Source organism: Triturus cristatus, chromosome 3_2 (assembly GCF_964204655.1).
Source record: "Triturus cristatus chromosome 3_2, aTriCri1.1, whole genome shotgun sequence".
NCBI classification, from domain to species: domain Eukaryota; kingdom Metazoa; phylum Chordata; class Amphibia; order Caudata; family Salamandridae; genus Triturus; species Triturus cristatus.
In genome coordinates this window covers 457840075-457864031 of record NC_140584.1, presented here as the reverse complement: position 1 = coordinate 457864031, position 23957 = coordinate 457840075, and the positions used below count along the sequence as shown (strand labels likewise).

Here is a 23957-nt window from a genome sequence, read left to right as displayed (position 1 = left end):
GGCCGCCAGCATTCGTTATGGGGTGCCCTAGGGGAGAAGATATAATTTTTCCAGCCCTCTCCAACCTCGTTCCCATTCATATTAAACACACATATGCCCCGGAGTGGGCAGTCGCCCTAGCTCCAGCATTATACAAAAATCATGCCGGATGGGATGAGAATTCAACCCATCACGTGATCCAGTTAAAAGTTTCATCAAATGCTCAGAGGCACTATCCAATAAAGCAAGAAGCTAAATAACAGGTCAGGGAGATCTTAGATCAACTTGAATATCAGGGGGTCATTGAAACATGCACCTCACTAATGAACAATCCATTGTTTCCGGTATCAAAACCGGACAACTCATATCGTCTAGTTTTAGATCACAAAGATTTAAACACATGCACAAAGACATTCTCGCTGTCCAAAATGCACACAGTGCCGTATTAATGAATAACATTGTGCGGACAAAATACAAAACTACACTTGATATCTCAAATGGATTTTTTTCTGCCAAAATATAGCGCCGGAAAGCAGGTATTTGACCGCATTTTCAGCGTTGGGGTCCCAGCGACAATTGTGTCGTCTCCCCCTAACTGAGTTACTCCAAAATTTTGATGATATTTATCTGACGGACGATGAGTTAGAAAGGCACTTGACCAGGGTGAACACTATAATTATGGGTTTCGCCTCTAATGGCTACAAATTTAACTTTAAGAAATCAAAAATCGCCCACCTCCAGGTCCTGTTTTTAGGATATGAGCTGTCGAGTGAAGGGAAAAGTCTGGCAGCTAACTTTTTAGAAATGTGTGTGCTGCTGCAACCTCCAAAATCATTAAAAAACTTACAATCAATACTGGGATTCCTAAATTTCATTAGAACATACATTTTAGATTACGCAGAGGAGCAAAATCTTTTTACGACTCAATAAAACCTAACTTTTCAGTTAGACAATGGACACAGACACACACAAACATCCTATGTTCACTACAAGAAGATATGATAGCTTCAAGACACTCACAGACACGTGTAAACGTACAACATTTAGTGATCCGTGTAATAGCGGGTCAATGTGGGTACACTTACTTAACCTTCAATGAAGGTGAAACAGTACCAATCGCCTACAAATCACACCTGTACACAAACGCAGAGATGCGTTTCACTTCAACAGAGAAAATCCTGACAGCAGTTCAGACCTCTGTAGCAAAAGAAAGAGCACTGGCTCAGGGGAAGTGCATAATTGTCGTAACCCCGGTGCCAGCTTTAGATGTTTTTACAAAGGCTAGCATTCCACATGAAAAAGCCTTACATCCGTGATGGATACAATGGGCTAATTCACTTACTGCAACTGTCGTTGAATACAGATTTGATCCAAGTATTAAACACAAGCATTCCTGCAATACGAACAAGAATATCCTCTACCAAATGAAATCTTGCCTCTCGATCAATATGAATACTTCATTTACACTTTCGGATCTGCTCAACCGGCCATAGGAAGTAAGCAACAATACAGCACAGCATGTGCTATCGTTAAAGGTCGCATTCGGGATGAAAAGTTCTGTACGAGTTGCACCAAGACGCTATCTCTAGGAGACTGCACAGCACAGTTGGAAGAGTTAAAAGCATTAATACTGGCACTGGTGAATAAGGATCACGAATTCCCCACACTAATCGTGTGTGATTCCTTCTAATGTATGCAATCGTACAATTAATATTTATATAATTGGGAACAAAATGGGTTCAAAGACGTAAAAGGTAGCACAATTATGCATAAAATGCTATGGGAACAGGTAGTTGAGTTGAAAAACGAACTACCAAGGGCTCACATGATTCATACACTGAGTCATCAAAGTGATGGCGTTCACGTTCATTGGCTGATGAAGCAGCAAAGGGTGCTGTACACACAGCTTCCGTAGCTGCAATCACTCGTTCAAAAATGAGAATAGACGGTGATATTATGGTTGCTTTAATTGCTTCACGCAAGGGCAGCTCCGCAGTACCAAAGACATTTCCACTAAAGTACTCCTTCAAATTAGATCCAACAGCATTCCATATGCTCAGATTCCTGGAGTGGGGGATAGGGTAATACCAAATATGGATTGTAGACTAAGTCTGAATGTTGCAGCACACAAGGGTTTGTGCTTTGCGTACAGAGGCGTTCAACGACAATTTCATTGTTGAAACAACGCTACTGGTGGCCAAGTCTAACAAAACAGACTAAAGACTGTCTTAAAATGTGACATCTGTCAGCAGACCACACTATGTGGCCGATACTAAGCAGTAGGCCACGTGGACTCCAAAGTAGCAGACGCCCTCCTCTCGCTACAGTCCAAGAAGTTCAAACAGAAAGACTCATCATGTTTGAAGAGCCTCCTGTACGGAATGAAGGACTAGGCAACAATGCTATGCTATGGTACTCGTTCCCCTTGAACCCGAAGTTCAACTTCAAAATAAAACTCAAAATAACAACTAGGTTGCAATTAGACCTAATACAGACGTCTACATCAACATGCCTCGAAAAGACCAAAATACGATTTCAACAAATCCTGATGCAATTCCAACACTTGATCGAACTGCTTCTGGCTACTTCATGAACTTTGAAACGTTTTCCTTGGATCCAAGTGAACCAGAAACGACGCCAGCTCAACAAACACGCAAGCAACAAGTCAAGAACTCTCTGCACTTTCTTAAAAAGACATACCTGGTGTCGCCTTGGGTAGAGTTCTGGGTAATTACTGGGATACTGTTTTTTCTTGTCTGGCTAGGCTTAGTTATAACATTTAGCATGCTTATTAATGGACGATACCTTCAGCAAAGCTCTACATCCCAAAAGGTAAACCTGATCCTGAAGCCGCACCAATCCTCTCATCATGAGCAAAGAGACTTGTCATCAGTGAACATTACAGCAGTTTCTATACCGGACGGTATAGTTTGGGACAAGGTTGATTTCAACATTTTCGTCCCGATCGAAAATTTCTCATGTACTTAAAATTTCTTTAAGTGATGTCATTACCTCCAGTACATTTTCTGATGATTGGGACTCTGAAACTGTAAATAACGTTGTCTGATTTAGAGAAAAGTGCCTCATTTCCAAATACTGAAATTTTAGAAGCTGCTTCAGACTATGACACATTGTACTGTTACCAACATTATGGTCTTCATTTCCTGCACAAATCTATAACACCTAGAAATGTTTTTTACCATCAATGGGAACATTGCCCTACACCACCAAAAAGTAGTTTGCAAACATTTGCACAGAAATGTGCATATTTTCCAGGGTTTAACACCACTGACCCGACCTCATATTATTATAGGGTTACACCGACATCGGCACTGAAAATTATGTTGACAAACACCAAACAGATTTACTCTGCTTCCTTTATTGCCCAATTGTCTGAACAGGGTTTTGACCTTTGGAAGGACGCAATAGACTTAAAATCAGTCTGGGGTTTTAGGGAGTGGCAAGTCCAGGGAACAGAAGCGCTATTTAGAGCATGCCTCATTCCACAGCAGATGATGTTTCTAAATGACACTGTGCAACAGACATTCTGTCTTGGAGTAGCTAAGAAAAAGGAGCTGAACACACCGCGGTTTCCAACACCATCACAGATAGAGGGGTAGCAAAATTAAAGAGTACATTTTATGGTACAATATATCAGACGCTTATTGGAAAGAATGGTAGATTTGGCCCGTAGACACAAACCGATGTCAGAAAAGATTCTTGGGTGTCACCGAAGGGTTCAAAATCCATAGGCCAGACCCACGCTATGTACAAAGAGAACACCAAGGGGTAGTAACATCCTACAGTGTTGGGAAGTTGTGCCCTTATTAACTAGAAACCTCAACACTCCCAGAAGTGAAACAACACTTATCCTTACTCACACAAGACCTGGATCGTAGGGATTTTTTACAAGGTCCCAGGAAACCCAGTCAGAAACGTTTCATTTATGCTGGTATTTATGCTGTCTATAATGAAATTTGGAAAATATCCCAACAAGAGGCCGCTGAGAGAATACGGGAAATAGACCGTATTAACTTAGAAAAAGCATTAGCTGTGGTAGATAATGGGTTTACAACTTTGACCTCCAGGATATATTCCATAGGCAACAATGTATCTTTGGCAATAGACATAATGGAACAAGATTCGGCCATATTACAACACAGGCAATCTCAGTTACGTACTATTAGGTTATTAAGCTGGACGCTGGATTCTTTGCGTGCAGGCTATGTGCCTTGGCGTTTTTATCAACAGTACTTCTTGTTTTCAGAATACAATCTAACAGATAAACAGAAATGGCACAAAGGGGAGCTAAATATACAATGCTGCGTATTGAAAAAATGGATAGGCTACCATTCATAGTGGCGGAATCACCATCAACCGAATGGCTAATCCATGAACACATAACTCTACCGGTCACTACTTTTCAGTTTCAATATTGCCTTGAGCAATGGCAGGCAGGCAAATTTGAAAACACGGGTAAGTAATGCATTAAGGAATCCTGGGAATTACCATACAGATTTCAATGCCAGAGTGGGGATCAAGAAGTGTTTCTAAGCGGCACAAACAGCAAGAACGCTTTAAGCAGGTCTCTCATGTGCCAGGACATTTCACTGCACGGAGCATGTAATGGTTCGGTAGCGAATTTGTCCTGTGCTTAGCGCGTCGCAGTCTGCTAACCACTGGTGCATCACTAGTTCCACTGGTCTGCTCTCTAGGTACGACTGGGCCCACTGGGACCAAATAGAGTAGCTCCTCCAACAGCTCCCAGAGGAGCACACTGTGAGAGAGGGTGCGAGTTGGTCACTGAAGGCAAACTGATTTCAAATTCAACAATCTGGTGTGCCGTGGATGCTATGGACACTGCTACGCAGTGGAATAATTCCAGCGTTCTCCTCCGTTGAAGTGCCTAGCTCTGTGTCTCCAGCTTCAAGCCGGATGTTAAAAAGCATCGCCTCAACCTGCTGTTTGATGGAGAACATCTATTTGGGCCTCAGGTTGAAGAGATGCTGAAGAAAATTAAGAAAAACATGGCGATGGCGAAAGCCATGGGTGCTCTACAGATGTCTCTTATCGCAGAGGTTCCATGACCAGCTCCCCTGAAGCCACTGCGTCCTTTTAGCATCAACCTGCTCAACAGAACTCCACAAGAAGCTACTTGAGAGGTGTCTACTGTGGAAACCGCGCCAAAAGTAGAGGCAAAGTTAGCACTTCCAAAGGAGACATTCCTAACAAACAATGACTTGCTCCCCATCCCCTCCTGCCCACACACATCACCTATACGCCTTCAGAAGTACTTCCCCGCTTGGTTGCACATCACCTCAGACCAATGAATATTAGACATCATTCAACGTTATTGCCTGGAACTCCTGTCTGCACCACTCTGCAGACACATCCTCCCCCCAGAACACCATTGCCTGGTTCGGGAAGAGGTCCAAGCTCTCCTTCACAAAGGAGCTAAAGAGACCCCTGAATGAATACGTCCTCTTGGAAAACTTCACATGGTCACTCTACAGGATGTCATTGCAATGCTCCAGCAAAGCAAGTTCATGACTGCACCTCACCTCAAAAACACTTACTTCTACATCCCAATTCAACCAATGCAGCAACACTAAATCAATTTATGGTAAGTGGTCAACATTGCTAGTTCAAAGTGTTGCCCTTCAAAGTCACCACAACACCTTGCATATTTACCAAATGCCTTGCAGTAGAAGCTGCGCACCTGCGAAAACAGGGCATCCATGTATTCCCATATCTGGGCAAGTGGATGATTAACAGCGCAACGCACCAGCAGTGCAGCGCACATACTCAAGCCACAATAGACCTCCTTCACAAACTGAGATTCACCATCAGCAAAGTCACATCTTCATCCCGTTCAAATTCAACCCTATTTAAGCCCCATCCCCAATGCAAATGTCGGTAAAGCCTATTCCAGACCAGTCTTTCCACGCATTGTTCCCTCCTTTTCAGCCAAATCAACCGGTCACAGTCCAAATGGTCATGCGCCTCCTGGGCATGATGGCCTCCTGCATTGCCATAGTATCCCACACAAGATTGCACATGTGCCCCCTGCAAGAATGCTTATCACATCAGTGGCCCCAGGCGGAGGGTCATTAGGAAAATGTAGTGTTGATCATCCACTGCACGCATCGCTCTGCAGTAGTGAAACACCAACAACTTGTTGCAGGGGTGGCCTTTTCTCGACCCATTACAACAGACACATCTCGCAGTGGATGGGGGAGGCATATCTCCAAAACCTGACTGTCCAGGATCGGCGGGATCTCTTTCACAAGGGTCGCCACATCAACAATCTAATGTGGTTAGTTGTCTATCTAGCCCTCAAGGCCTTCCTACCCCACATAGTGGGCAAGGTGGTCTTCGTCCGGACAAGGAACATGATAGCCATGTATTGCATACAGAACCAGGGAGGACCGATCTCTACTCTCTCTGCTAGTTCAGTTCACCTAGCGCTGGACACTCCACCACAGGATCCACTTGTTGGTGGTGTACCACTCAGGAGTGCACAATGACTTTGTCGACCTCCTCAGCAGAATGCGGCAGCAAGTCCACGAGTGGGAACTTCACCCAGGAGTCATCTTGCCTACTTCCAGCACTAGGGGTTTCCAGGCATGGACCTCTTTGCCACAAACTTCGCCAACAGATTCCCACACCCGCAGTCCATGGGCAATGCACAATGGATAAACTGGTCAGAGATATTAGCCTATGCTTTCCACCCCTCCCCCTCATCCCATTTGTGTTTGTAAGCAGTGGCAAACCTCTTACCCTCATCCTGGTGGCTCCCACTTGGACAGACATCCCTGGTTCACCACTTATTGAGCTCTCCGTGGTTCCGCATAAGAGGCTCCCCAACAGGCTGGACCTTCTCATGCAGACCGTGGAGAAATCAAGAACTCCTACCCCAAGATTCTCAACATTGTGAGCTGGCTCCTGAGGTGTTAGTTTGATTACTTTGATCTTCCTTCTGGATTTATATACATTCTTAAGGAAGCTTAGACCGACGACACATGCCTGCTGTTCGACCAAATGGAAAAGGTTTGTCCACTACAGCCAAATTAACCCCTAGCAGTCACTGTTCAAAACATGGTTTGTTACCTACTACACCTCCAGACATGTGAATTAGCCTTGACTTCCAATCGGCTACACGTTGCTGCGGTGACTGCTTATCTCAAGAATAGACGACATGTCTCCCTCTTTAGGATTCCAGTCATTACATTTTTTATAGAGGGACTCGGAAGAGTCATTCTTTTAGAGTCTCACTGGCTCCGATGTGGAATCTTAACCATGCCCTTACCAGACTTGTGCGTCTCCCGTTTGAACCCCTCCAGTCATGACCATTACAATTTCGCTCTTGGAAGGTAGCTTTCCTAGTAGCCATCAAATCACTAAAGCATGTTGGTGACCTATTGGCCTTTACCTTGGAAGAACCTTTCTTTAAGGTTCATAGAGATGGGATGATAGTTAGAATCAACCCTAAATTTATTCATAAGGTGGTCTCCCCTTTCCACCTTAACCACTCTATAGAATTCCCTTTCTACAGCCTGACTCATTTGCAGAAAAGGCCCTTCATACCTTGGACGTCAAATGAACCTTAATATTCTCTGTGGACATAACAAAGCCCTTTCGAAAAATCTGACAACTATTTGTTGCTTTTTCTAAATCGCATAAAGGAAAACCCCTATCAAAATCTGGCATAGCCAGATGGATAGTTACATGCATCCAAACCTGTTATGCAAAAGCTAAGCGTTTTGCCTGCTCCTCCTTTGACCCAATCTACTAGAAAGAAATGGGCTTCTATTGCCTTCCTTAAGAACATCCCAATAGCAGACATTTGTAAAGCAGTTACTTTGTCTACACCACACGCTTTCACTAAGCACTACTGTGTAGACGTATTAGCTGCCCAACAAGTAAATGTTGGTCAGACTGTACTACATACCCTTTTCTATTCTTCTACAACATCCATAGGCTAGCCACCGCTTAAGGGGAGGCACGGTTTACAGTCTGTGCACTGCATGTGTATCTGCAGCAATACGTGCCTCAAACATAAACGATTACCCTTTAAGCGTCCGTTTGTGGCATGTGGTGCTGTACATTCAGAGGCGCCCACCCTCCTCCCTGGATGCCTCAGGCTGTTGCAGTTACTAATCCTTCTTACTTTCCTTGCATTGTCATCTTTCTACTCTTCTGTATCTCTTTGCTCCAATCTCATTCTCACCTGCTGTGCAGAAAACAGTCTAACAATGAAGCCGATGAACATGCTCATTGTGCTTAGAGAAGAGTTCTTCTAATAAAAAAAACCTGCACACATCTGGGCCCAACACTAGTTGGCTGGATTTCTTGTAGGGTATCTAGCAAGTTTTTCCTCCCATTTGGACCCCTGGTCCGCTATGAGAATTGAATATTGTGCTAACAAAGTTGATGGCATCGCCTTATGAACCTATATACAAGGTGACTCTCCAGCATTTCTCATGAAAGACAGTGTTCCTGGTAGCTATTACTTCTGTGTGCAGAGTCCATGAAATCCAGGCCCTGTGTACACATAATGTTTTTTTATAATGTAGAAAGTAGATCCCACCTTCTGAAGGCTGTGTTTTATTTTCGTGCACAGTTTTCCTATCAATTAATTCACCTTAAAAAATTCACTGAAAAAAACAAAGGTTACAGGGACATTATAGTTAGGAAATAGTATTAAGAAACACAGAAATTCACTAAAAACACAAAGGTTACAGCGATATTATAGTTAAATTCTGATTATGCACACACAAAACCATTGAAATTCAACAGTTCTAGTTATCTCAAGTAACTATAACTTGTGCCCTAAGGTAACTCTAACTCGCGCTCTCGCCATGCAGTGCTAATTACCCCACATATTACATCACTCATGACATCATCTATGAAATCATTGATAATATCACTGCAACATTGCAGTGAAATTATTGATGAGAAAACTGTGCATTGCGGGGGTGCGAGTTATAGTTACTTTAGGTCATGAGGCATAGTTACTTGAGATAACTAGAACTGCTGAATTTCTGTGGTTTTGGGTTTGTAAAATCTGAACCTAACTAGAACGTCCCTGTGACCAGTGGTTTTCTTCAGTGAATTACTAAGGAATTTTTCATTCCACTTCCCAACTATAACATCCCTGCCTTATTACTTTTTTTCAGTGAATGTGTGTGTATATGTATGTGTGTGTGTGTGTATATATATATATATATATATATATATATATATATATATATATATATATATATATATATATATTCACTGAAAAAACCAATAGGTTTCAGGGGTGTTATAGTTAGCTGGACTTTTCACTTGTACAAAACCATTGAAATCCCCCCGTTATAGTTAGTTCAGCTAACTATAACTCGCGCGCCCGCAATGCACTGCTGATGACGTCACATATTACATCACTCATGACATGGTCAGTGCCATCACTCATGACATCACTGATGACATCCGGCACGATGCCAGTCTTTTATTTATTTTAATTTTTTAAGAAGGGGGGCTGTGTGGTTCCCCTTCTTATTCTAATTTATTAGCCCTGATGACCCCATCCCCCAAGGCCTGTCTCCTAATTATATTTTTTTGACCCCAATCCCCAGGGCCGGCCACTGTTTTTTATTATTTTAAAAAAATATATATTTATAGACACACCTAGGACATGCTGGACAAACCGTAGGTACCTATCACCATGACGATTTGCGTGATATTCATTAAAAGGCGACTATGCATACAATGAATCCACGTGGAATGTATTTACACCACTAGTGAAGCTCTGACATGTCTGATGCCCTACCGTGCCTAATCCCGGTAGACACCCTTGTCGTTTATTTATACAAACATGGGTAGCTATTGACGGGCACATTTAATACACATGCACACCAAGCCATTCAAAGGGGATTCGACAAAAATTCGACAAACTATGCAAGAAACCCCCCTCACGATTAATAAAACACACATCCACTGCCGGATGTGTAATACTTTTTATTTTACTCTCTGGAAAGGGGACGAACATCACTTGAGAGTCACAGCGTGCTCCTGGCAGAGCCCAATGCTGTGTTACACCCACCATTGCCTGCTGAGTGCCACACACCTCTGTGTTGTATTCCACTAGCTAGTGCATATGCTATGACATATGCTATGACACTCTCTAGCCCATGTGCACTGTAACACCACCCCGTGAATATGTCATGCCACACTTGTCTTCGCACAGGTTATATTGCCCCATCTAACGTGCCTTCCTCGATGCCTATGTTAGAACGCACAGTGCTATGCCATACATATTACAATCTGGGATCCATATCTTTGTCACAGTGCATATGCAACGTTACACTCCCCAGCACATATTTTATATTACAACTTTAGAGACTAGTTAGGTTACACAACACTGCCCTGTGCATATTACACTCCAAGGCGCATATCGCATAGCACGCGCTAGTGCCTGTGCTATCTCGCGCTCTCCAATGAATCTGTCATTGCGCACAATGTATTGCATATTATATTTCACGCCCGGTTCATCTTATATCACACGTTTTGGTGCATAGTTTATACCATACACTATATCTAGTTTTCATTTTCAATCGTGCTCTCAGGACTATGTTCTATATAACACTGTGTTCACCTACCCTTTTCACAGGCATTACATTTTGCGATAGGGGGTGGAGGGTCAGGAGGTGTTTCTGCCAAGTGAGCCCGGAGTCACAGTCACAAACGTCCTCTTCTTCCTGAATAAAAGTGAGATTATGCTGCATACTTGTTCATATTTTAAGTAGTTCGCACAGACACACGTTTTAAAAACAATAAAGTTCCTAATACCCGCCTTCTCTGAACAGTTAGCTTGCTGCCCCATCCCCCTCCTCCCTATCCTCTGTTGTGTGAGTCCATGGACTAGCCTCCTCCCTCCTGCCATGCATGGTCTGATGTGCTGCCACTGCCCTCAATTTAATATGATGTACCAGTCCACTCCTCCTGCCCTCCATTGCCCAATTCTATGTCCCATCATTGACCTCCTGCTTAAACTCTGCGCTTAGCTTGCTGCCCCTATTCTCCTTCCCCCTGCCCTCCGATGTCTTTGTGCATGCCCCTGCTCCATCCTTTTTGCCCACCATGTTCCATGGAACTGCCACTCCTATCTACTCTGAGTGTTATGTTGAGCTGCCACTCCCCTCCCACCTGCCTAGCATTGTCAGATGACTGTAACCTGTCCCTGCCACCTCCACCCTGCCTGTCCACATGCCATGCCCCTATCCTCTTCCTCCTATCCACATGGTCTATTGTACTGCTACACCCTTCTGCCCTCCCTGGTCTGTTGTGCTGCAACTGCTCCTCCTGCCTGCCCCGTGCGGTCTGTTGTGAGGCCCCTTCCCCTGAACTCTCTTGTCTGTGCCCAGGTCCTGACCCTCCCTTCTATCCTCCATCGTCCTTTGTGCATGCCCCTGCACCCTCCTTCTTGCCCATCATAGCCATTGTGCTGCTACTAACCCTCCCACTTGCCATGCATGGTCTTCTGTGCTGCCATGGCCCCTCCCACCTTCCCTGTGTGGTCAGTTAGCTGCCCCCGACCCCCTCCCACCTTCCCTCCATGGTCTGTGTGTATGCCATCACAGTCTCACTGTTGCTCTTCATGGTGTGTCTTGCTTCTAGTGCCCATCCTGCCTGACCTCCATGGCTATCTTGCCCTGCCCCCTTGCCCCCAGCCCTCTGTTTACATGTGCAGACCCCTACTCCCTCCCTCCTGGCTTGTCTGTTCCATTGTAATGCCCCTGATCCGTCCCTCCTGCCCTTTATGGTCTGTTATGCTGCAGCATTCTCTCCTGTCTGTCCATTATGGTCAGCTAGCTACCATTGCCTCTTGCCCCTCTGTTCTCTGTTGTCCATGTGCATGGTCCTGTCCCCTCCCTCTTGCTTTCTATGGATTGTTGTGCTGCACTCCCGTCCCGCATGCCCTGTGTGGTGTATTGTGCTGCTGCAAACCCTGATGCCTGCCCTGCAGGGTCAGTTTGGTGCACCTCTCCATGTCCCTCCTGTCCTCTGTTATCCAAGTCCATGTCCCTACCCCATTTCCTTCCATGATCCAATGTACCATACTTGCGAACATTTTGAACTTGGTAAGAGGGAGATTTTGAAAAAAAACTGGGGTACTGATTTTCCCCTTTGAGTTACATTGAAAAAGAGGAGATTGTAGACAGGAGACAGATCAAATAAAGCCCATTTGAGCTTAAAAACATTGGACATTTCCTGGCTGAATCGGGTCTGTTGGCATGTATGGTTGTACTACCATTGCCTCTTCCTTCTGCCCACAATGGTCTATTACATTGCCACAGCCTCTCTTGCAAGTCCTGTATTGTTGGTTTGTTGCCCCTGCCCCCCTTTCCACTGCCCTCCATAGTCTGTTGTGCTGCCGCGGCCCTTCCTGCCTGCTCAGTGTGGTTAAATTGTTGCCTTTGCACCCTCCTACCTGCCTTCAATTTTCAGAGTCCGTGCCCCTGGCCTCTGCCTCTCAACAGTATCCTAATGAACAACTAGATTGCTAACATTCTATATTTATTACAAAAGTGTGGAACGCCTGACGTCATCTTGATGTAATCAAAACTGTAATACCTAGAGCATTTCCTTTAGAAATTACTTATATGAGAGGGTCTTATTGGCATCAAAATTATGGTTAGTGCTCTAAAAGACTAAAATAAGGACATATTTTCTGAGTTTTCAAATAGCGACAAAGCACTTTTAAATTATTTATTATCTTTGTTTTTTTATCCAGTTGACCACTTGATTAAATGTTGCACTTTGAGGAGAGGATGTGGTGTTACTTCCAGAACTGCAGACTTTGCAACTGGGGACCAGGTTGTAGTTTCTGCTTCAGCTCGACATTCTGTGATTCTGGTCAAATCACTTAGTCTCCCCATGTCTACAACCAAAATGAATTTGTTCTTCTGTGATGTAACCAATGCTCATGTAAAGCACTCCAATACCTGACAAGTCTGCACTATATAACACTGCAAAAACACAAAATAAAAAGTGTTTTGCACACTTCTGTCATTGGGCTATATTTGGGCTACATCTGGGTGATTTTGGGCTACATTTGGGCTCTTTTGTCTCCGGTGGCCATTTTGGGAGATTTATTTGTTATGAAGTTTCCTAATTTCCTCATGTACTGCAGTCTCCTCAGTAGGAAATGCTTTCAGTTTTTTACTTTGATTCCATCATGAAGGTATTCAGATATGTCCCACATTTGCCATAAATTCTGAATGTTAGCACTCTAGTTGCTCATTAGATCACTGTAGTAAAACTACTGTTCACCATGGACGTCTGCTCCTGGTATTAGAAGTGCATGTTTCAGTCTGCATGTCAGAATTGTTTAATGAAATAGAAGGGGATTTGAGAAGTCACTCAAAATGTGCCCTCATTTTCTTTCTTCAGCATTAATCATAATTTCGATGGCAAAATGAACCCCCTCATTGTGTTCCTTTTTAAATTAAATGTTTTAAGTGTTACCAGTTTATTCCAATCAAGATGGCTTCAGGTGTGCCATACGTTTATCATAAGTAGGACTGTTAGCGCTCTAGTTGTTCTTTGGAACACTCTGGGAAGCTGCAGTAGAACACAAAGGAATCAACTGACAGTCTCTGCCCTTGTTGGATGTACATGTTTTACTGAGAATGTCAGACTTCATTCTCACATGACTGAGAAAGATAATGTGAATTTACAGAAAATAAGCTCACAGTTTAGCTTATAGATCACCTTCCAAACCTCTGTGGGAAAAGCATGAGAAAATATTTTTCTCTCAATCATGATATCCCAGCAGAAGGCTTTTTCACATGGTGAAATCACCTTAGAACATACCACAATTCCTAAAATGAGTATGGTACCATCAACAAATGATTTATAATGTAACTAAAGTCTTAAAACCTTCTATTAACTGCAATGCTTTTTAATGAGGTGCTATCATGTATATTGGTCCCAAGATGGCTGCCAACACTTCTTGGATGAAGTGCTGACAGCCAATCAGATCTCAGGATGAGATGTGTGGTTAGGCTCCGCCCACATATATATATGATTTTACTTTTGATTTTCTCAGGAACTACTGAACAGATTGACACCAGACCTGCAAAAGGCACTTCCCTGACCTGAGGACTACCTCTCTGCCAAATTTCAAGTAATTCTGTTCAGCCGTTCGGGCTGTACCTTGGACTAAAGGTCCCTATAGAAAAATGCATGGGAAAAACGCGTTTTGGGACCCCCCTTTTTTCTCGGCCCCCGCTTGACGAATCACCCCGAGACTTTCAGGGTAGGAGCGGAGCTGAGCGCCCCACCTATTTTGAAAAGTTTGCGAGGATTCGTCAACCGGCGCCAAAGTTATTCCAAATAGAATGTTGCGGATTTCCTATGGAAACACGGTCCTAACTATAACTATCTACTGGCGACCGCCAGTAGATTATATACATATATATATATATATATATATATATATATATATATATATATATATACAGGCACCAACTCCGTGAGTAGTTCTGGCACAGAAGACGATTTATTCAAAACAAGTTCAGACTCGTTTCGGCGGCAAGACCGCCTTGTTCACTGCATAAACAGCTCTGTGAGTGTCAAACTTAAAAGCACAACCACCAACCAGAACTGTTCATAGACATAGATGTTTCACAGTGACTATGATACATGACAGTGCATAAATAAAAACACAGTGGGAAAAAAAAATATATATGTATATACACAAACACTATAATAATGTATAGGACATTTGTGTTCCCCCTACTATTATAATACGAGTTGAACTAATCACTCATTAAAAATAAAAAAGAAATAAATATGTCTATTCTATTTGTTTCCTAACCTCCAAGATGAACATGACATCGTGTGTGAAGTAAATCAAATGCCGACCATAGGCATAAACGTGACACAGGTGGTTCGGGTATAGCGCCCCTTCCTCTATTCATACAATTATTAAATTATCCTACATATCTGTTGCACACATACTCGGGAACCAATAAATAGCAGATGCTACATCATGAATTACCAAGAGAGTTTACAAGTATAATAACCCATACATGTTGTTCCTGATGCTAAAGGGGCAGAAAACCTTCCCTATTTGTTATTTTAATTATTTATCCTAATATTTTCCTTTCCTTTCTCATTCTCCAGGATAAAGTCTAGATTGATAACTTAGGATACCACCTGTCTGCTCCTGGAGTGCGAGTGAGCGGTCCTGGTGGGAGGGAGGGTTCTGCTGCGAGAAGTGCGCATACTGGTTTACAGGATGAGGTGGAGGGTGAGGGCATTTTCATTCCACAAAAACTGTTCTGCTCAAGTGGGCTTGCAGTGCCAGTTCGAAGTCTATGGTAGGGAAACCTATCAGACTCTATCCAAACTAAACCCAACCGGCTTTAATAGAGTGTCGTAGTGTTATAGAAAACAAATTGTGTCAAATTAAAAAAAATAATAAACTGAATGTGAGCGGTTTTAAGGATTATGGTGCAATCAAAAATCTGTAAAAAAGTGTAATAACTCTTATGCTTAAGGAATGGATAACAGGGAAGAGACGTGAGTCCCCGACTACGGGGTCACAGGTGAACATTCAGCGCTTCATCTGCATTCATCCCTTGTGGGATTTTGGAGTTGAAAAGAATAATGTATCTCTGTAATGTCAGTTGTCGGTTTCCTCCCCTTGGATTTTTAGGGACATTGTCAATGACAAAGTAGGAGAGGTCCTGGACTTACCTCCATGGCACGAATTTATGTGTCGTGCCACAGGATATGTCTGGTCATCATTCGCAATAGCCCTTAGATGCTGTAAGATGCGAACGTGAACCTGATGAATAGTACTGCCTACATAGATATTAGGGCATGTACAGTGCAAAACGTAAACAGCAAAATCTGTTTTGCAGTTAAAGCTGCCATGAATAAGGTATGGTATGTTTCTGAAGGACATGACGACAGATTTCATATTAATACCATGTCTACAGGCCTTGCATCTACTGCACTTAGTGAAGCCTTTTGGTGACTGTAGCCAATTCTGGCTTTTAGCTACTGAGGGTGAGTTGCATACCAGTTCCTGACGCATAGACTTTGCACTTCTAAAACTGATAGCTGGAACTTTGGGGCAGGTGGGTCCCAAAACCGGGTCACTACGAACAGTGTTCCAATGTCTGTAGAGTATTTTTCTAACTGTAGTGTGGTATGCATTGAACCCTGTAATGAGTCTGGGTGTACCAGCTTCATTACTTTTAATTTGTTCTTTGTCTTTGAACAATAGGTCTTCTCTTGTTTTTAGCTCACTTGTATTTTTAGCTTTGTCTAGGGTTTCAGTTTTGTACCCTCTCCTCTGTAGTCTGCCAAAGAGTTCTTTAGTAGATTTCCTTAGACATTCTTCTGTACTACAGTTACGTCTCATTCTGAGACACTCTGCGTATGGAATACCTTCCTTGACACTATTATGGTGGAAACTATGAGGGTGTAATATTGCGTTTCCTGCTGTGTCTTTTCTGTATGTTCTGGTCTGTACACAGCTATTTTCTATATACATTTCTATATCTAGAAACTGAATGCTGGTTTTGCTGGTGTGGCTAGTGAATGACAAATTGATTGTTGTTGTTAAGTCTTTGGCAAATGTTTCGGCACTTTCCATAGTTCCATGCCATAGGATAAATATATCATCTATGTAACGGACATAGATGTCCACATTTTCTGTCATAGCCGTTTTTTGTCTCGTCATGAGTACTTGCTCCTCCCACCAGCCCATATGCAAATTCGCATAGCTGGGGGCGAAGCAAGTACCCATGGCTGTGCCCTGTAGCTGTTTGTAAAACAATTTGTCAAAAATAAACACATTGTTCTCAAGGCACCATTCTGCCATATGTAACAACATTTGAGAATGTTCTTTCAAGTTGATTGGTCTCTTATTCAAGTAGTGTTTTAGGGCATTGAGACCATCCCCGTGTCTTATACTCGTATATAACGAGTTGACATCAAGGTTCATCAAAACATAATCATCATTCCAATTAACATCATAAATCTTAGTAAGAAAATCGCCAGTATCCTTAATGTGTGATGGAAGTTCACAGACTAATGGCTGTAGGAAAAAGTCAATAAATCGTGATGTACTTTCAAATAGGCCCCCAATTGCTGCAATAATAGGCCTCCCTGGTGGATTTGTGGCGTTTTTATGGATTTTTGGGATTAGGTACAGCTGCGGTGTCACTGGTTAATCAGTTTTTAAATATTCAAATTCCGATTTGGTGATCAAATTGGCACTTCTCCATTCATAAAGTGATTTATGATATTTCTCCTTTATGCCTACAATGACTGTAGGAGCTATACGGCAATAACAATCTTTGTCGCTGAGTTGTTTCATTGCCTCCACATTGTAGTCATCCAGGGGCCACAGGATCACATTACCCCCTTTGTCTGACCATCTGACTACAACATCCTGGCGTTCTTTAATTTTTCTCATAACGTTGTTGTAATTTGTCCTGTTACTGTTGTGTGTCTTGGTAAATTCTTTGTTGCTTTTGAGTGCTAGGTTTTTAAGATCTCTGACCACATTTTCGGCGAAAATGTCCAGTCCATCTTTGGGCATCATCGGAGTGAACATTGACTTAGGCTTGAAAGGAGTGCATATAGGGCCTCGTGCCTCCTGTCTTGTATTAGACATCCCAACTTCCGAGGTATCTTGATTCTCATGTTGCATTTGTAATATATCCTGTAGTAGAGTCTCATCTGCTACTGTCAATCCATTGTTCGTGTCTTCACACGTTGATTGAAAAGTGTCTCTGTTCGTACTGTTGAAAAAATATTTTTGCAATTTCAATTTTCTCACAAATTGAAAGAGATCTATACGTGTCTGTGAGTATTCAAAGTTTGTTTTTTCACAAAAGGAAAGTCCTAAGGCGAGTTTTTTGCGTTCATTTTCCGTTAAATCCACTTTTGTTAGATTGGTTACTGTGTTTTCAATTTCTCCATTTTCTTTTATCTGCGCTTGTTTCTCCTGTATTGTTGTTTGTTTTGTGTTGTTGTATTTGTGCACTGCTTGCCAAAGCGTCTGTTTTTTCTCTTTCGTCCCTTTGTTGTACCCGGTTTGTACCTTTTTGTTGATCTTGGCGTGGTGGCCGCGGGTTCAGGCTCGTAAGTCTTTCTAAGTGTAAAAAACACAATTCTTGGATTACTGTCGGCGGTTTACGTCTCTGCGCCGTATCGCTTGTTAATTCTGTTTCAGATTCAATTTCTGAGCTCAATTCCGAAGCGTTTGGGTCTATTTCCTTTGGTAGCATTTCAGCAGTGGCTGACAATTGCTGCCTTCGTATATTTTCGAATTTCTTTGAAAACGTGTACACTCTGCCTTGCATGTAATCATTCCTATCACGTTGGAATTTCGTGGCCTTTCTTTCTTTGATTGAGTCTTCGTGTCTTGTCAGTCTGGTAGTCATTTCTCCCAGTTCCTTTTTGATTTCTTCTTGATTTTCAAATTCTTCAAGTTCTTTAAGTAATGTCTTTATTTTCATTAGCATTGTCTTTCGGTCACTCTCTGCATACTTAATCAAGATCTGGAGCATCCTTCTAGAGAACTTGGCGCTGTTGTCAGCCCAGTCCTTAAGCATTTCAGGATCGGGATTTTCATATGTAGGCGCCACAAGAATCCGGAGGCCTCTGGGGATTCTACACACGTCCATATATCTCTGTAGAGACTTACATTCCCACCATTTAGCGATTTCGTTTTTACGGAGTTTTTCTAACTCATGGAGCATTTTGGCACTATTGTTTATTGCCGTCGGCTCTGTTTTTGTTGGCAGACTGCGCTTGCTCTATGTCATTGTCCACATCATTAAAGACATCGAGAGCTGCCTCCTCACGTTCTTTTATCCATTCCTCGGCCATTGTTTTGAATATGCGATTATCTTCTGTGTCATTCACTGCCAGTTTACTTTGCTATACGGGACTACCTCTCCCAGCAGGCAATACTCGATTCTCACTCGGCACCAAGAACACTACCGCTTAGAGGAGCTTACATGATCATGTGAATGCCCTCCAGCTCTCACACTGATCAGTCACTCTCCCCTTCTGCGGCGCTTCGGGTGTCTAAGTTGTGAATACGATCTCTTCCTGTTAAGTGCTGGGGGGGCGCTGAGTTTTCCTTTCGCTAGGAACTGTTACAAATGGATCCGTGTACTCAGTGCTCCAGATTGAGGAGGGTCGGTGTCCAGGTCCCGGCGAACCTCTTCAATATATTGACATCCTGACAGTCTTTCTACAAACAGGCACCAACTCAGTGAGTAATTCTGTCACACAAGACGATTTATTCAAAACAAGGTCAGACGCGTTTCGGTGGCAAGACCGCCTTGTTCACTGCATAAACAGTTCTGTGAGTGTCAAACTTAAATGCACAACCGCCATTATCCCTTGGTTACCATGGTAACCAGAACTGTTCATAGACGTTTCACAGTGACTATGATACATGACCGTGCATAAATAAAAACACAGTGGGGGGGAAAAAAAAAAAAAATATATATATATATATATATATATATATATATATATATATATATATATTTTTTTTTTTTTTTTTCTACAGGCGGTCGGCAGTATATAGTTGGGACCGTGTTTCCATAGGAAATCTGAAAATTCTATTTTGAATAACTTTGGCGCCGGTTGACTAATCCTCGCGAAAGTTTCAAAACTAATGGGGCGCTCCGCTCAGCTCCTACCCTGAAGTCTCGGGGTGATTCGTCAAGCGGGGGCCGAGAAAAAAGGGGAGTCCCAAAACGCGTTTTCCCCATGCATTTTTCCATAGGACCTTTAGTCGAAGGTACAGCCCGACCGGCTGAACAGAATTACTTGAAATTTTGCAGAGAGGTAGTCCTCAGGTCAGGGAAGTGCCTTTTGCAGGTCTGGTGTCAATCTGTTCAGTATTTCCTGAGAAAATAGCATTTAAAAGCTATACATATCTATACGGGCGCACGGTACGCGCACGTGCGCGCACGGTGCCGTGCGCGAGCCAAATTCTGATTGGTTGTTAGATGTCAGTCAACATTCGAATCGGTCGAAATCAGGAAGTGTCGGCTGCCATTTTGTGTCTCGCATTGAAAAGGAAAGGGGGAAAAATTGTGGAAAACGTGAAAAGGGGGCAGGGAAGAGAGTTCCTGACCCCCTAGCCTTTGTCAGGGGGTCACAGAAGGACCCCTCAGGGGAAAAAACATATTTTTTTTTTTTTTTTTTTAAATTGAGGGGTGCGCGCACGGTAAAAAAAAAAAAAAAAAAAGTAGATTAAGAAATACATAACTTAGCATTTAAAAAACTGTACAAATTCACTTAAAAAAACCATAGGTTTCACACAGGTCATAGTTAGGTGGATATTTCTCTCGTAAAAAACCAATGAAATTCCCCCATTATAGTTAGTTCAGATAACTATAGCTCGCGCGACCGCCACTCTATCACAAGGATGATGTCATCAGTGATGTCATGAGTGATGCCACTGAACATGTCATGAGTGATGTAATATGTGACGTCATCAGCAGTGGATTGCGGGCGCGCGAGTTATAGTTATCTGAACTAACTATAACGGGGGAATTTCATTGGTTTTTTACGTGAGAAATATCCACCTAACTATAACCTGTGTGAAACCTATGGTTTTTTAAAGTGAAAAAAAAAAAAAATATATATATATATATATATATATATATATATATATATACACACACACACACACACACACACACACACACACACACACACACACACACTATAATGATGTATAGGACATTTGTGTTCCCCTACTATTATAATACGAGTTGAACTAATCACTCATATTAAAAATTAAAAATAAATAAATATATCTATTCTATTTGTTTCCTAACCTCCAAGATGAACATGACCTCGTGTGTGAAGTAAATCAAATGCCGACCGTAGGCATAAACGTGACACAGGTGGTTCGGGTATAGCGCCCCTTCCTCTATTCATACAATTATTTAATTATCCTACATATCTGTTGCACACATACTCGGGAACCAATAAATAACAGATGCTACATCATGAATTACCAAGAGAGTTTACAAGTGTAATAACCCATACATGTCGTTCCTGATGCTAAAGGGGCAGAAAACCTTCCCTATTTGTTATTTTAATTAATATTTATCCTAATATTTTCCTTTCCTTTCTCATACTCCAGGATAAAGTCTAGATTGATAACTTAGGATACCACCTGTCTGCTCCTGGAGTGCGAGTGAGCGGTCCTGGTGGGAGGGCGGGTTCTGCTGCGAGAAGTGCGCATACTGGTTTACAGGGTGAGGTGGAGGGTGAGGGCATTTTCATTCCACAAAAACTGTTCTGCCCAAGTGGGCTTGCGGTGCAAGTTCGAAGTCTATGGTAGGGAAACCAATCAGACTCTATCCAAACTAAACCCAACCGGCTTTAATAGTGTGTCGTAGTGTTATAGAAAACAAATTGTGTCAAATAAAAAAAACAAAAAAAACTGAAGGTGAGCGTTTTCAGGGATAATGGTGCAATCAAAAATCTGTAAAAAAGTGTAAGAACTCTTCTGCTTCGAGGAATGGATAACTGGGGAGAGGCGCGAGTCCCTGACTACGGGGTCACAGGTGAACATTCAGCGCTTCATCATATATAAATATATATACATACATACATACAGTTTGAAACATACTCCGAAATTCCACACATGGGCTGGGCAATTCAGTGCTTATGACTTTGAGAAGAGAAGTAGGATTACAGGTAAGAAACCTTTCCTTACTTGGCTTAAAATGATAAGATTTGACTGTGGAAATGTCTTGAATTACCTGTGATTGGTTTTATTTTTTTAGGTTGACGCAAACCATGATCGATTGGTAACCTTGGAGGAATTTCTGAAAGCGACAGAAAAGAGAGAATTTTTAGAGCCAGACAGTTGGGAGGTAATCTATAATGTAGCCAATTACTATGTATCTTGATGTGCATATTAGTGTGCTTTTTGTTTTACTCCCATCCTAAAGACAAGCAAGCCTCCCAGAAAGTAAGGCTGTACTTCTGGCTGGCTGGCAAATTCCCTCATCCCAACATTTGATTAGAATTGGACTTAAATATAATGATTAATTCTCCCATATTTCCTGGAATAAAACGTGGAAAGCTCAAACAAATGATGCTTATGAAACAGTCATTCAATATATTTTGAAACATTTCAACTGCAGGCATCAGAAATGGTCTTTCACTGTTGCACCAATATTAAGATTTTAACATTGTCATGCAAAGCGATTTTCCCTATCTGTGATCGCATAATTTTAACTGTTTTTGCTTGTGGTTTTTACAGTTTAGAAATTTAAGATTTTAACCTGCCCGTGATGTCCTCATTTTTCACCTGTTTTATTTAGAAACTTGTGATTTTTACTTGCCCGTGACTGTTTCATTTAACCTGTTGAACTGCGGGATTTGCAGTCCACTATCTGTGTGCAGGTTTTCTCACATTCCCTGTGACTACCTGTTTTTCCCTCCTTATTTCTCCCTTGCTCTGTGCTCAGACCTCTGTGTTAAGCAATCCACCCAGAGCTCCCATCTTGTGTTAGCAAGTGAGTAAAATCAGATATCCCCCCTGCTTTCCTCTTAGCAACAGTGATATTCTTCATCAGAGGGTGAGCAGAGGGTGCTCTGAGACAGCAGTAATCTTCTGTGAGCTATTTTTTAAGGATTGTGTACTAGTTCTTTGGCTAGGTAAGTGAGTAAAGTTTTATATACACAGTATTGTTAGAGGGCAAAGTTTGTTAGGCCCTTAGCTGCAGCAGTCCAAACTGTGCATTGTGCCCGTCTGTCTCCTAGGAGATTCTGAATTGAGGAGCTGCTTCCAACTCCCTGGCCAGCAAACCTTGTCTGAGGTTTCAGGGACCTTATATAGTCTGCTATTGGATACAGATTGGTGGTTGCAGCTGGTGTTTCTATTGGATTAGGGTTAGTGTTCTCAATGGTTGGGTATTTGAGGGTACTGATTAGTTCCTGGGTCAGTGATTCTATTGATGTAGGGCTTAGAGTTAGTGATCTGATTGGTGGACAAGTTTAGGCTTTCGGATGGGTTCCTGGGGCAGGGCTTTCTATTGGACGTAGGGTTTCCTGTGTGATTGGCTGTTGTGGCTAGGGTTAGGCTTGCAATTGGACATAGGGCTTAGGGTTTCCTGTTTAATTGGCTGCTGGGACTAGGGTTGGGATTTAGGCCATCTATTGGACGTAGGGTTTAGGGTTTTGTGCCTGATTGAGTGCTTGGACTAGGGCTATGATTAGTTCTAAGGTCTTGGTCTCCTATTGGATCTAGGGTTTAGGGCTAATATTTTGATTGGTTGGGGTTAGGGTTCCCGTTGGCTGCAGGGGTCACCTGATTACTAGGGCTATATCAGGCCAGGGCTTAGGGCGTCTCAGCCCAGGCGTCGTGGCTATTGGTGGAGAGAACAAGGGTGAGTGCCTGTTTGACCCTGTTCAAGACTGGTCTGGACTAGGGCCAGAAATGCTGCCCATTTTCTCATTCACCAGCACCCACCCTACCCCATCCACAACCAGAGTAACATACTCGCAGCATATGTTCCCCACTCATTTACTACAATCTAACCCTATTCAAAATTCAATGTTCCAGCACCCACTACAAAACCACACCTATATACCCTACTATCCCAACTACCACACATTTGCATCATCATCTACAAACAGTACACAACTATATCCTATACCACTAGCCAATCCACTCATGACTAACACAACCCAATTCCACACCACATTGAACTATATCCCACCCAGACACACACTCCCTGTTCTAATTACTCCTAACAGACCCCTTTGTCACTAACAAACCTATACTCATTCTTCCATCATTTCTCTAACCAACACCCTCCTCTTCTTTTGACCATAATAAGACAACCACACAATATTTACACTCCACTGCACCACATATTACCTGTTGCAGCAATCAAGTCAAGTCACAACTCTAC

General features: G+C 42.5%; 1 protein-coding gene across 4 annotated transcripts in view; it reads left to right on the top strand.

Moving 5' to 3' along the window:
• Window positions 1–23957, top strand: part of NUCB2 (nucleobindin 2) — a 450013-nt gene that overhangs the window by 245619 nt on the left and 180437 nt on the right. For all 4 annotated transcript variants that reach the window (XM_085648078.1, XM_085648079.1, XM_085648080.1 and 1 more), the window contains one exon: window positions 21819–21908. In XM_085648078.1, the coding sequence (XP_085504204.1) occupies window positions 21819–21908 (90 nt within the window). The remainder of the gene's footprint in view (window positions 1–21818; window positions 21909–23957) is intronic.